Below are 13,278 nucleotides of genomic sequence, written 5' to 3'. Positions count from 1 at the left end.
ACTTAACCCAAACTTTGTGCGGTATGATATTTGTGAGACGTGCTGCAGTTAACAAACACACCAAAGACAACAACAGGACATTCTTCCCAGTGTAGATCAGGATTGCTTTATTTTTGTATTTAACACATTTTCTTCAATATTGTCTTTACATGTTTCTGAAATTTTTCTCCAATTAGAGCATAAAGCACTGGGTTTAAGCAACAAGGTGAAAAAGCCAGCAGTCGGCAAGCGTGAAATGCATAAGCAAGACGAATGGATACATTACAGTCCATGAATGAAGACAGACCATAATCCTGTTGAATTCTCAAGAACATAACAATGTTGTATGGAGCCCAACCGATGAAGAATACCAGACCGATGAAGAATATTAGTTTGATAGTTTTATGTCGCTGCTTTGTTCGGGATTGTGTGATTCTCTGGAACATTCTGACTTGACAAAATCCCATGATGCAAAATGAATCAAGAAGAAAACATTTTGTAAATAAACAGCAGCATGCTTCACTGGAATACTGTCAAATTCACAGTAAAGAACCCCTTCATGTTCTAAGACTTGGCTATGGGAGATTAAGAGTGCAGCTGTTCCACTCAAGATCCATACGATAAAAGGAGCAACTGAAAAGGCTCTGCATCTCTCCCAGTCAGACAGAGGATGAACCACTGCCATGTAACCCTGAACGGTCATTAGAGTCAAGAACAACACGCTGCTGTAAAAGCCGAGGTAGAACAGAAACTTCACATCTTTACAGCCAACCTCTCCAAATGTCCAACCCCAGATGTAGTACGAGGCCCAAAACGGAAGTCCAAACGTGAAAAGCAGATCTGCCACGGCTGAATTGAGGATCAGGATGTTGATCAGCAATCTAAACTTCTCATACAGCACCAGGATGACCAGAACCAGCAGGTTACCAATGCAACTAAACACAACCAGCAAAGCGAAAAAAATGGAATAACAATGGATCCAATTTTGACCACCTCTTCTTTGTAACAAAGTTGGTCTTCTGCTTCTATAGATGTATAGTCTTCAGTCATGATGTTCTCTATATAATCACATTAATTTTGTTATTAGAATTTATTATAAAATTTTATTATAATTAGATATTTAAAAAAAATATTTATTAATAAAATAATTAATGAGGAAGAATATTCTTACCTTAACTTTTTTTAGTTCTAAAAGTAGTGCTTCTGGCAAACTGAAACAAATTGCTAGAAAACGGCACAGCAAATTGAAGCTACTGAGTGATGTGGATGTTTTGAGAGGGATATTTGAGTGTTTTCAATGATCAGTGGGAGGGTTAAAAGGACCTACTTCAAAACTCAGCCATTTCTGTTTTCTTTGACAAATGTGAAATTGAAAGTATTGCTCTCACAATGAAGGCAGTTGTTCTTTAAGGTGTTGTGGCAATTCCTTAGTAACATTTTAAGGTAGTTGCCAGTTAATGGGAGTTTAGAAACGGCTGGTTTATATAATAATATTCACATGATTTGTTTCCTTTTCATGTTGAGTAAAACTGCCCTTGCAATTTTAAAATCAAGTATCAAGATTAAGATCAACAGCAGGGACATTCATTTAACAAAAACCCACCAATTCACTCTGAACAAATTAGAATATGGTGACATGCCAATCAGCTAATCAACTCAAAACACATGCAAAGGTTTCCTGAGCCTTCAAAATGGTCTCTCAGTTTGTTTCAGTAGGCTACACAATCATGGGGAAGACTGTTGCTCTGACAGTTGTCCAGAAGACAATCACTGACACCCTTCACAAGGAGAATAAGCCTCAAACATTCATTGCCAAAGAAGCCGGCTGTTCACAGAGTGCTGTATCCAAACATGTTAACAGAAAGGTTGAGTGGAAGGAAAAAGTGTGGAAGGAAAAGATGCACAACCAACCGAGATAACCACAGACTTACGAGGATTGTGAAGCATTTAAATTTACATTTGGTCTTTTTGCAGACACTTTTATCCAAAACGACTTACAATTGGGGGATACATAAAGCCATTCTTCTTAAGAAGCAAACAGACACAGGAAGTGCTTGTAATACCAAGTTTTAAACCTTGTTTGAATAAGTACATGCTTGAAAAATATTTTTATTTATTTATTTTTTATACGATGAAGCCAAGTAGTTTTGAAAGAGAATTGTTTAGTTTTAAGCATTCCACCAGCCAGGAATGGTGAACGAGAATGTTCTGAAAAGTTATTTTGAGCTTCTCTGTGATGGTACCATGAGGCGTTGCTCACTAGCAGATCTCAGACTTCTGGAGGGGATGTAGATTCGTAATAGTGAGTGGAAGTAGAGGGGTGCTGAGTCTGTGGCTGTTCTATATGCAAGCATCAATGTCTTGAACTTGATGCAAGCTGCAACCGGTAGCCAGTGCAAGTAGATAAAGAGAGGTGTAACATGGGCTATTTTGGGTTTATTGAAGACCAGTAATGCCGCTGCATTCTGAATCATGTGTAGAGGTTAGATTTTGCTTGATGGAAGTCCAGCCAGAAGAGCATTGCGGTAGTCCAGCCTAGATAAGAAGTTGTGCAGCATGCTCAATTAGAAAGGCCCTGATCTTTCTGATGTTGTGCAATGCAAACCTGCAAACAAGCTAAATTGATTCAAGAATTCGAGTGAACTACACAAGGAATGGACTGAGGCTGGGGTCAAAGCATCAAGAGCCACCACACACAGATGTGTCAAGGAATTTGCTACAGTTGTCGTATTCCTCTTGTTAAGCCACTCCTGAACCACAGACAACATCAGAGGCGTCTTACCTGGGCTAAAGAGAAGAAGAACTGGACTGTTGCCCAGTGGTCCAAAGTCCTCTTTTCAGATGAGAGCAAGTTTTGTAGTTCATTTGGAAAACAAGGTCCTAGAGTCTGGAGAAACTTTGGAGAAGTTCATAGCCCTAGTTGCTTGATGTCCAGTGTTATGTTTCCACAGTCTGTGATGATTTGGGGTGCAAAGTCATTTGCTGGTGTTGGTCCATTGTGTTTTTTGTAAACCAAAGTCACTGAACCCGTTTACCAAGAAATCTTGGAGCACTTCATGCTTCCTTCTGCTGACCAGCTTTTTGAAGATGCTGATTTCATTTTCCAGCAGGATTTGGCACCTGCCCACACTGCCAAAAGCACCAAAAGTTGGTTAAATGACCATGGTGTTGGTGTGCTTGAATGGCCAGCAAACTCACCAGACCTGAACCCCAGAGAGAATCTACCAAGTATTGAGTACATGTACAGGTCATGAAAATATTTTCCAGAAGGCCAACGTCACAAAATTTTTATTTATTTTTAATTATTGTTCTTATGAAGTATTCTAAGTTGTTGAGTGAATTAATGGGTTTTTGTTAAATGTGAGCCAAACTCATCACAATTAAAATAAACATGTACAGCATATACTACAAACTTGTTGTTGTTGTTGTTGTATTAGCCTTTTAAAAGATAAATGCAGAAACAAAAATAAGGTTGGCTGATCTCAAATCTTCCATTTCCTGCTTATGTAGGTCAATGATGGTGCTGTGCTTCCTTCCACAGACCACAATTTACACTTTCTCACGTGAAAAAAAAAAAAAAGTCATAACTACCTTTGATGTATTTCACTGTACAAAAACAAAACGGCATAATCTGCATTTTCAGTTCTCATGGTTTATTTTACAGTAATTTTAGGTGGGAGTATTTGAGAAGTTCACAGCACTTCATTCACAACAAATTTTCTTTTAAAAACTGACTTGATTTTTTTGTGTTTTTAAATCAAAACATGCTTTTACACAAAGATAGCATTTCAATATTTTGTCTATTGTTTCAGATGTTCTTGTAATCGGTTTAATAATCTGACCCCATGTGCAGCCAGATTCTTCAATCTTTGTTTTCTTATACATTTTTAAAGGAATAGGTCACCATTTTGCTGAAAATGTAGATGAGTTTGAGAAACAGATTTGGAGAAAAGTCCATTCCCTGTTTTCCCCTCACATCAAAATCCACCCACATATTTGTGCATCTCTCCTCATTCAGACAAGATTACTTTTTCACTGTACAAAATAATATTATGGATAGAGGACTCATATTTTAGCTAAATGCAGCTGTTTGAAGTTAAAATGTCTTTGATGGATTTCTTTCTTAAAATCGGATTTTCGCTTTTGTGGACTGGAGTGGTGTGGATTATTGTGATGTTTTTATCAGCTGTTTGGACTCTCATTCTGACGGCACCCCTTCACTGCAGAGGATCTATTGGTGAGCAAGTGATGTACTGTAGTTCTGAGACTTTATTCACAGACAGACATTTTTACACAAAACCTCCTTGAAATTGCTTGCAAAATGTTACGGAACCTGGCATCTACAAAAACTAAAATCGCTGGGTTTATGCAACAGTGTGAGAAGGCTAACATTCGGCAAGCATAATATGCATAGTCGAGTTTAATGCTTACGTCACAGTCTATGAATGGATGGACAGTCTGAGATTTTAAGAACATGACAACATTATATGGAGCCCAACCAATAAAAAACACCAGCACGAAAAAAAAAAGTGAGCTTAACATTCTTGTGTCCATTATTGGTAAAAGATTTTGTGATTGTCCGAAGCATTCTGCCATAGCAATAACCCATGATCACAAATGCAAAGAGGAAAAAAGCATTTTGAAAATAAGCAATGCCAGATTTCCATTTAACAATGCCATATTCACAGTACATGTTGTCAGAGTCTATCAAGACTTCGCTTTGAAGTGAACTAAGCAGTGCAACAATTCCACTCAGGATCCAAACGATAAAAGGAGAGACTGAAAGGACTCTGCATCTCTCCCAGTCAGACAGAGGATGAACCACTGCCATGTAACGCTGAACAGTCATTAGAGTCAAGAACAACACGCTGCTGTAAAAGCCGAGGTAGAACAGAAACTTCACAGCTTTACAGCCAACTTCTCCAAATGTCCAACCCCAGATGTAGTACGAGGCCCAAAATGGAAGTCCAAAAGTGAACAGAAGATCTGCCACGGCTGAATTGAGGATGAAGACATTGGTCAGGCATCTGAGGTTTTTGTAGAGCAACAGGAAAACCAGAACGAGGATATTACAGATGCAGCTCAACACCACCAATAATGTAAAATAGAGTGGAATGAGGATGGATCCGACTTTCACTACCTCCTCTTTACTACACAGCGGCTCACTATAGTTCAGTTCATAGTAGTAGTTAGGGTCAATTGTATTCTCCACAGTCATGTTGTTCTGCAGTCACAAACTGGCCAGATCAGATTTGTTCAGGTTCAATTCTTTGCTCTTTGTACACTGAAAAAAAAATACTTAGAATCAATTTTCACTTAGAATATCCTTGTAAATAAAATTAAAAAAAGAAATGGCAAGTTACATGTTGATTTAACATTACATTTTTACATAGACTGAAATAGTATTTTCTTGTAAAACACACTCCAGTAATAATTCTTTAAATTACAACTTCAAAAAAATCAATTTTTGACAGCATAGATGATTTTTTTGAGAAACATTAATACAATCCTAATACAAACATTAATATGGTCTCTGGGGAAAGACCAATCAGTTTAACTTGAATATATATGACTTACCTGGATTCTTGATTATACTGACTAACCTTGTAGAGCACAGCGATGATCAGAACAGCACATTAGCTGACCAATGCAGATGACTGCAATCTCTAGTATAAAATTAACTGGGATTTCATGAATTATGTTAATAGATCAACCAGCTACAATAGCTGTAAGTTAAGAATGTACTCAATCAATGAATTAAAAAAGAAGCATTATTGTTCTGGTGAATTCTGAGTGGTGTTTGTATGTTGGGTAAGTAACATACATCCTCCCTCAAACCTCAGACTTTAAACCTTTTCATCTCACATACACAGAGGAAGCTGAAGTGGCTTTGTGATCTTTACACTTGAAGGAACTGCTCTACTTGAACTATTTTGTAATGACAGACGAGGAAACAAATACAATAGTCATCTGTTTTCTCATGAGTAAAAGACCCAAATAATAATAAAAAAAGTGACAAAAGTTGAGAATTCTTAAACTTTTGCAAATAAGCAGCAAATTTTGTGAGTGACAACCAATAGGAGTGAATAATCTGTCAGTGGCGAGCACGTCTCGAGTGCAGGCAAGAAAGGACAGATTTTCTGAGTGATTGTTTTAAATTATTTCACTGTAACATGGATATAAAAAATGATGCATGGAAAATAAACTGTTGGCTAAGTGAGTCTGAATCATACACTGATGGTTCAAGTAATTAATTATATAAATTATGAATGCTGAAAATAATGGTAAACTCAATATCTGTTGCTAAACATTTTGTCTAATTATTTAATAAAATATTTCTTTTTTTACAATATACATAGCATTATATAATCATCTTTCCTTCTTTCACAGTGACATTGCAGGGAATTCCACAGTGTGCCTGACAGAGAAGTTTATTCCCACGTGTCACGGCCCACAGAAACTTCTGGTCTCATTGGACTCTCCTCAGCTCACTCAGGTTCATGGATTCTCCAACATTGCTGTCAAACAGCATTGTTAAACCAATCAAATAACCAAAACAGAAGAAATGTCATGGCTCCATTGAATAGAAAGCGTTCACACTGAATTGATTTGCAGAGTTAGATAACAGCTGTTAGTTTCTCTTAACTTTCAGGTTGTTAACCTTAAACATCTCCCAATGCATTTAATCATGATGTAGGACAATTGCACTAATGCTTTATGCAAGACAATGTTGTCTTTCTAATTTTTCTGATTTTTAGTACTCTTTTGGAAAATGCCATTTATGAGTTAATGTATGTAATGTATGTATGTAATTCTGAATAGTCATTAACCAGTTTTTCCTCATTTAAAAGCTCAAGTAATAATATCACGGTGTTGGTTATTCTGTGCTGTGTAGCTTCAGCTTCAAAAAAAATTTAACAAAAATAATAATAATTTGTAAAACATTATTGTCTTATATATTTTCATAACAAAGAATTTTATGTACACATTTATCCAAGTTTTTGCAGACTGCTTGTTTCTAAAACCTAAAATATTAATATAGACCAGTGGTCGAAAACCTGTCGATCGCAATCTCTATCACTGTCCCAGTTGCTGCCGGCAAAGTACAAAAAATATATTACATTTCCCTATTTTTGTAATGTATTTTTTGTACTTATCTTGTTATTTCTGGGGAGCTACTGGGACAGTGATAAGGAAAATAAATACACCATGTCTTAGTCTGTAAACAGGTCATTTTAAAAGAAGTCAGAGAAGCTAAAGATGAAAAACTTGACATGCCATTTTATTCATATCCAAAATAATGAGATTACAGAGCGCTAAATACTCTCATATTTCATTCATACTAGATGCCAGAGGGTGCTCTCGAGCAGAAAGTCCAAATCAAAGTCATAGAAGCAATAGCTGTCCCAGTGCATTGTGATTGGCGAACAGCTTATGCAGAGTTCACACTGCATGACTTTAGCCAAATTTTTCACTCGCTGACAGTTTTTACTAAATCGCGACAAATGGCTGAAATTGGAGGCAAATCGGTGCTCATTCACGCGAGTGACAATCACGCAGTGTGAATTATCAAAGACGCGATGTGAGGGAATCACCGACACGTCGCCGACGTACAGTATGTATCTGGAAGCTGTCGGCGATTCACAGTCGCATTGTGTGCAATGATTTCTGACTGAAAACTACATCATCGATGACCTACAGCCAATGAGTGACCAAGATACAAGGCAGAGAGGAGTTCAGGGAGGAGTTATAGACCAGAATATCAGTATTTTAATAGATATATGTAGAAAAAAGCACAAACATCAGCATTAGTTACTGCAAAATTATTATTTACCTCCAACTCTCTTTGCAGAACACACAATCCCTGCATCTCCTATGGCGCCCCTAAGAAGACATGGTCGCTTCACTTAGTTTTGTTGTGTCCAAGACATAACTTGTTGGACCGTGATAATATATCATGGCCAAGAGATATTAAATTGAGGTAATATCATGCTAACTTGTGGGAACGTGATATTATGTTGTTACCGCACTATCATTACGTCGAGGTAATGACTTCCTTTTGAGATACTATGTTGAGGGAACGACATATTTATATTGTGGGCAAGAGTTTAATGTAAACAAACCTTAAGTTTACTTAAGTTAAGCTTAAGTTAATTTAAACACAATAATAATAATATACATGTGGCAGGGGGGGCGTGGTTTAGCGAAGTCTGCAGCGGGAGAGAGAATCAGGAGACGAGCGGTAAGTGAGTGGTTTGGGCGAAAATTATCATCACCTGTTTCTTGTTCTAGTAATTGGCGTGGAGAGAGTATAAAACGCCAGGAGAGTCGGAAGCAAGTGAGAGAGAGACGGACTGCTGACGCAAACCTGCAACCGAAACCGGAAAGAGCAAACCGAGAGTGTTGTGCCGACGTATCAGAATAAAAGTCACCAGTTGGTGTTTGTGAACTTTAATTTTATTTGTTAAATAAATACGTCAGCAGTCCAGCCGACCCTTTGTCCTCTTCCTTTCCTCCAAACGAACTTGCTACAATACAATTATTAAATTAAATGTTTAAGGTTAATACAGATGTTTTATCTATTTTTAATAATCTCAGGTTTCTATGGTCACGCAGGTTTGTTTACGCATTAAACTCCTGGCCACAAGAACTAGATGTCATTCCCTCAACATAGCATCTCGATTTTGTTATGTCGACAAAATGATCTTATGGCCACGACATATCATGTTCCCAAGAGTTAATATGACATTCCCTCAAATCATTATCTCTTGGCCATGATATATTATCAGGATCCCATGAGTTATTATGTCGTGACCATGACAAAACTAAGTGAACTGACCATGTCACCTTGGTCCACCGTACCCTACTGCATAATTGTTTTTTCTTTTTCTCCTTGTAGCTGGAAATTAGTGCACAGACAATTGGGGTCTATAATTCATTTTTTTATAATTCCAGTTCAAGAACTCTGGTCTGACGCACGCGGGCTCTCGCGTTATTTCCTTCTCACTTCTTCTGTGTTGTGAAATGTAGTTCAGAGTTCAGTGCTGTCTGCAAGTTTTCCTATTGTGAAGTCATGCAATGTGAAACTGCCTGTAGCTGATCCATTGTGCAATGTGAACACAGCAGCAACTGTGCTACCCCAGATAGTCACGCAGTGTGAAATCAATGGTGATCCAACTAGTTTGAAAATTGTGCAGTGTGAACTTGGCGTAAGTATATGCCAATTACAGACAGGTCTGTTGGAGCAGTGTTGGAACTGAAGTATGCAGGATTGTAGCTCTCCAGTAGCAGGGTTGGAGATCCATCGATTTAATGCCAAGTTCAGTGCACGATTTTCAAACTAGTCGGATCACCGTTGTTTTCAAACTGCATGTCCATCTTGGGTAGCATACAGTTGCTTCTGTGTTGCGACCGGGAGTTTCACATTGCATGACTTCATCATAGGAAGAATCCCCGACAACTCTGGTCTGCAAACTACATTTCACATCACAACACATGCGAGAAGTGAAAAGCAAATAATATGAGAGCCCGTGTGTGTCAGAGTTTTCGAGCTGGAAATATTTAAAAGATTATAGCCCGCAAATTGTCTGTGCACTAATTACCAGCTACAAGGAAAAAAAGAAAAACAGATTATGCAGGAGGGAGATGCAGGGAACAGGGATTGTGTGTTCTGCAAAGAGAGTTGGAGGTAAATAATTATTTAGCAGTAACTGTTATACTGATGTTGCAGCTGGTCAAGCAAATGTTTGTCAAGTCAAGTCACCTTTATTTATATAGCGCTTTAAACAAAATACATTGCGTCAAAGCAACTGAACAACATTCATTAGGAAAACAGTGTGTCAATAATGCAAAATGATAGTTAAAGGTTTGTGTAAAGGTTGTGCACAAACTTGTTATAAACAAGTTTGTGCTTGTTTCTACATATAGATATCTATTAAAATACTGATATTCTGGTCTACAACTCCACCCCAAACTTCCCTCTGCCCTGTATCTTGGTCTTTTGGCTGTAGGTCATTGTCGATATAGTTTTCAGTCAGAAATCATTGCACACAACGCAATTGTAAATCGCCAACAGCTCCAGTTATTTAGCATGCCAAATATTTTGCGGGCATCGGCACTGCGTAATTGTCACTCGTGTGAACGTGCACCGATTTGCCTCTGATTTCGCCAATTTGTTGGATATGAATAAAATGCCAGGTCATGCATAGAATATCTTTTCTCTTTGAATTTAAATCTAGATTTTTTCACATTGGCCCCTGAAAACTTCTATGCAAACAGACTTGCCCGAAAAAAAGTGTGGGGATCCGCATAGCAAATGTTTTCTGGCCCAGATCCGGGACAAACAAACACTTTTCCCTAAGCCCAAGTGCCGCAAAGAATGACGGCCCTGAAATGGCTCAGAACTTGATTAAAGACAAGAACTTGATTATTGGTGCCAATTCTCAGCCTTAACTAAACCAGAATCCCCAAATCTGAGCCACACCTGAGCCTTATATAGCACAGGCAGCAACATGCAGTATCGGCCCACAGCTGGCCCGCATGGATTGTACATGGGCCAGATGTGGGCCTGATCTGGGCCAAAACTGCTTGCTGTCTGGTAATGTACACACAATCTATGCCAATAAAGTACATTAAACTGAATAGAAAATCAGACTTAAAACCCACAAATCATGTGCAATGAAAAAACGTATTGCATTGAATTTTTTATTTTTATAAAGAACAAATCAACCAATAAAGAGTGAGTGTATAAAGTATACAGTCTAAAAGAGAAACGTAAAAGATAGAAAGATGTAACTTAATCATAATTTATTACAGGTGTGTCAAAGAGCAGTACCACAGTAGTCCAAATGACGATGCATTTCAGTTGCAGTCCTCTCTGGTAGAATATAATAGAAGTGCGAGGAGCAGGGCATAATTTAAGTTGTTAAACGCTGAAAATACTATCCCGATCCACTTCTTCAAGCCGCGTGTTTCTCATTCAAAACATGCATCACCGGAAACACGGCATGTTGCAATCTATGACGATACAGACGAGAGCCAATGAGCGTTTGATATCGCTGCTGTAAAACTTGTTATAAAACTTCTTAAGGCAAATTTTTTAATTGTTACGATAGCTACAGAGGAAGGCGATACATATCTCCTATGAATGTAATTTTAACTGTTCCCACTGATCTATATTATATTATTATATCTTGTTTATCATGCGTCACATAATATGCTGCCAGATCATAGCCTGATTTGGACCACATATCACTAGACTGATCTGGGCCACACTCCTCCCACCAACAATCGGCCCTCATATTGTTTGCCTGATCCCCGCTGTGCCGTCATTTCCACACATGGCCCAGCTCTGGCTAAAAGGGTACATGCCATTGCCAACAGGAAGCTGGCAGTGCCAGCTTGAGGCCACATTTGGGCCAAGTCCGTTTGCTGTGTGGGGAGGGCACATCCCCTGTATCCCCCATGTATTCTGCGCTCATGAATCTATATAATCCCTCACCCAAAATTCAGTATTTCATATTATATTAATATTCTGAGGTTTTAGAAACAAGCAGTCTGCAAAGGTTTGAATAAATGTATATATAAATTTCTATGTTATGGAAAGTATATAAGACGAGAATGTATTACTAATCTTAAATGACAAGATGAATAAAGCCTCATTTTAATAGATCCATCTCAATATCACAAACTGACACAGTTTAGTATGCTGGATTTTCTTTTTATATTTTATTTGAAGCTGAAGCTACACAGGACAGAGTAACCAACACCATGATTACATTACTCGAGTTTTCAAATGAGGAAAAACTGGTTAATGACTATTCAGAATTACATTTATAAGCTTTCAGACTCATAAAAGGCAATTTCAGAAAGACTACTAAAAAAATCAGAAAAGATGAAAAGACAATATTGTCTTGCATAAAGCATTAGTGCAATTGTCCTACATCATGATTAAATGCATTAGAGAAGTTTAAGGTTTACAACCTGAAAGTTAAGAGAAACTAACAGCTGTTATCTAACTCTGCAAATCATTTCAGTGTGAACGCTTTCTATTCACTGGAGCCATGACGTTTCGTTTTGTTTATTTGATTGGTTTAACAATGCTGTTTGACAGCAATGTTGGAGAATCCATGAACCTGAGTGAGCTGAGGAGAGTCCAATGAGACCAGAAGTTTCTGTGGGCCGTGACACGTGGGAATAAACTTCTCTGTCAGGCACACTGTGGAATTCCCTGCAATGTCACTGTGAAAGAAAGAAAGATGATTTTATAATACTATATATATTTAATTTTTTATTATTATTAAATAATCATAAAAACTGTTTAGCAACACAGTTTGAGTTTACTATTATGTTCAACAATCATAATTTATATAATTAATTCAAAAATAAATAGAATAATGCAAAAATTATTCATTATTTTATTGAGCGATTAAATCAGTTTTACCCATAGTTGACAACTCTGGCATGCTGCTGTCCAAGTCCCACAAAGCGGAATACAGAGTTCTTCAGGACACAAGGCAGTGGATTCTGGAAAGTGATTTTGACTGGCACTTCTTGACCCAAGACAGCATCACATACAGGCTGAGAAGAACCACAGACAAGACACAATTTAACACTAAATAATTCCAACCAATCAAAAGATTCAACAGTTAAACTCTAACTTTAAACTCACAGCGATAACAAGATCTGGTGTGCGCAGTCTGAAGTTGTACTGTGTGGCCAGAACCTGCTTCGTCTGAGCCACGTGTCCAAAGAGGTTGAGCATCAGTGAGGAGTGATCCACCAGGTGTTCCTTATACTCGTCATAACTCAGGGTCCATTCCAGAGGTCTGCCTATTATAGCAAAAATGATAAACACTGAATTAATACTCATGCTTTCATTACAAGTCTCTTTACCCATAAGCTGCATAATGCCAACTGGGTGGTATCATGTATTGCAGCTCTTTATCACTTCTCACATTCAGCTTTTTTTTAAAAAAATCTTTATGATTTCTCACATTCAGAGGGCTTGAGCTCGATGCATGTCTGGTCTCTCTTCAGGAAGGTCTTCCTGACTCCGGTGTAGTACGTGGCTGCAGCCTGGCTGTAGAGGGTGACGCTACGAGGTGAGCTGCATTTGTTTTTTAGATTGATATAAAGCAAGGCATCCTTGCCCACACATAGTCCATCCTCTTTCAGGCTGACTTCACAGACAACATCCTCAGGACAGGGCAATGGGTATGTGCATCTTCTCAAGCCATGACGAAGGGCTGTTTCCAAAGCAGTGCTCTTCTCAGAAGATCCTGATCAATAAAAGACAGA

General features: G+C 38.0%; 2 protein-coding genes, 1 long non-coding RNA gene and 1 pseudogene across 3 annotated transcripts in view; all 4 read right to left on the bottom strand.

The window, feature by feature from the left end:
• Positions 1-119: 119 nt before the first annotated feature.
• LOC132129256 (chemokine XC receptor 1-like) lies at positions 120-1,029 on the bottom strand (annotated as a pseudogene).
• Positions 1,030-4,400: 3,371 nt separating this feature from the next.
• Positions 4,401-5,197, bottom strand: LOC132129255 (chemokine XC receptor 1-like). Its single transcript, XM_059540772.1, has one exon. The coding sequence runs from the start codon at positions 5,195-5,197 to the stop codon at positions 4,463-4,465; it is 735 nt and encodes a 244-aa protein (XP_059396755.1). The 3' UTR covers positions 4,401-4,462.
• A 6,523-nt stretch (positions 5,198-11,720) lies between these two features.
• The window catches only part of LOC132129507 (uncharacterized), a 24,287-nt gene continuing 22,729 nt past the window's right edge, over positions 11,721-13,278 (bottom strand). Inside the window, exon 3 of the long non-coding RNA XR_009428533.1 lies at positions 11,721-11,854. This is a non-coding gene — a long non-coding RNA (uncharacterized LOC132129507). The remainder of the gene's footprint in view (positions 11,855-13,278) is intronic.
• Positions 11,721-13,278, bottom strand: part of LOC132129506 (protein-glutamine gamma-glutamyltransferase K-like) — a 4,858-nt gene continuing 3,300 nt past the window's right edge. Inside the window, exons 11-14 of the mRNA XM_059541137.1 lie at positions 12,975-13,259; positions 12,650-12,810; positions 12,422-12,558; positions 11,721-12,219 (exon numbers count right to left, since the gene is read on the bottom strand). Coding sequence (XP_059397120.1) covers positions 12,072-12,219; positions 12,422-12,558; positions 12,650-12,810; positions 12,975-13,259 — 731 coding nt within the window. The 3' untranslated portion in view covers positions 11,721-12,071. The remainder of the gene's footprint in view (positions 12,220-12,421; positions 12,559-12,649; positions 12,811-12,974; positions 13,260-13,278) is intronic.

This window comes from Carassius carassius, chromosome 46, assembly GCF_963082965.1.
Source record: "Carassius carassius chromosome 46, fCarCar2.1, whole genome shotgun sequence".
Lineage (NCBI taxonomy): Eukaryota > Metazoa > Chordata > Actinopteri > Cypriniformes > Cyprinidae > Carassius > Carassius carassius.
This window is presented reverse-complemented; position numbering and strand designations above follow the sequence as displayed.

What these genes read in the sequence shown, in the direction of transcription:
- LOC132129255 (XM_059540772.1), bottom strand. Translation starts at nt 5,197, where the DNA reads ATGACTGTGGAGAATACAATTGACCCTAACTACTACTATGAACTGAAC.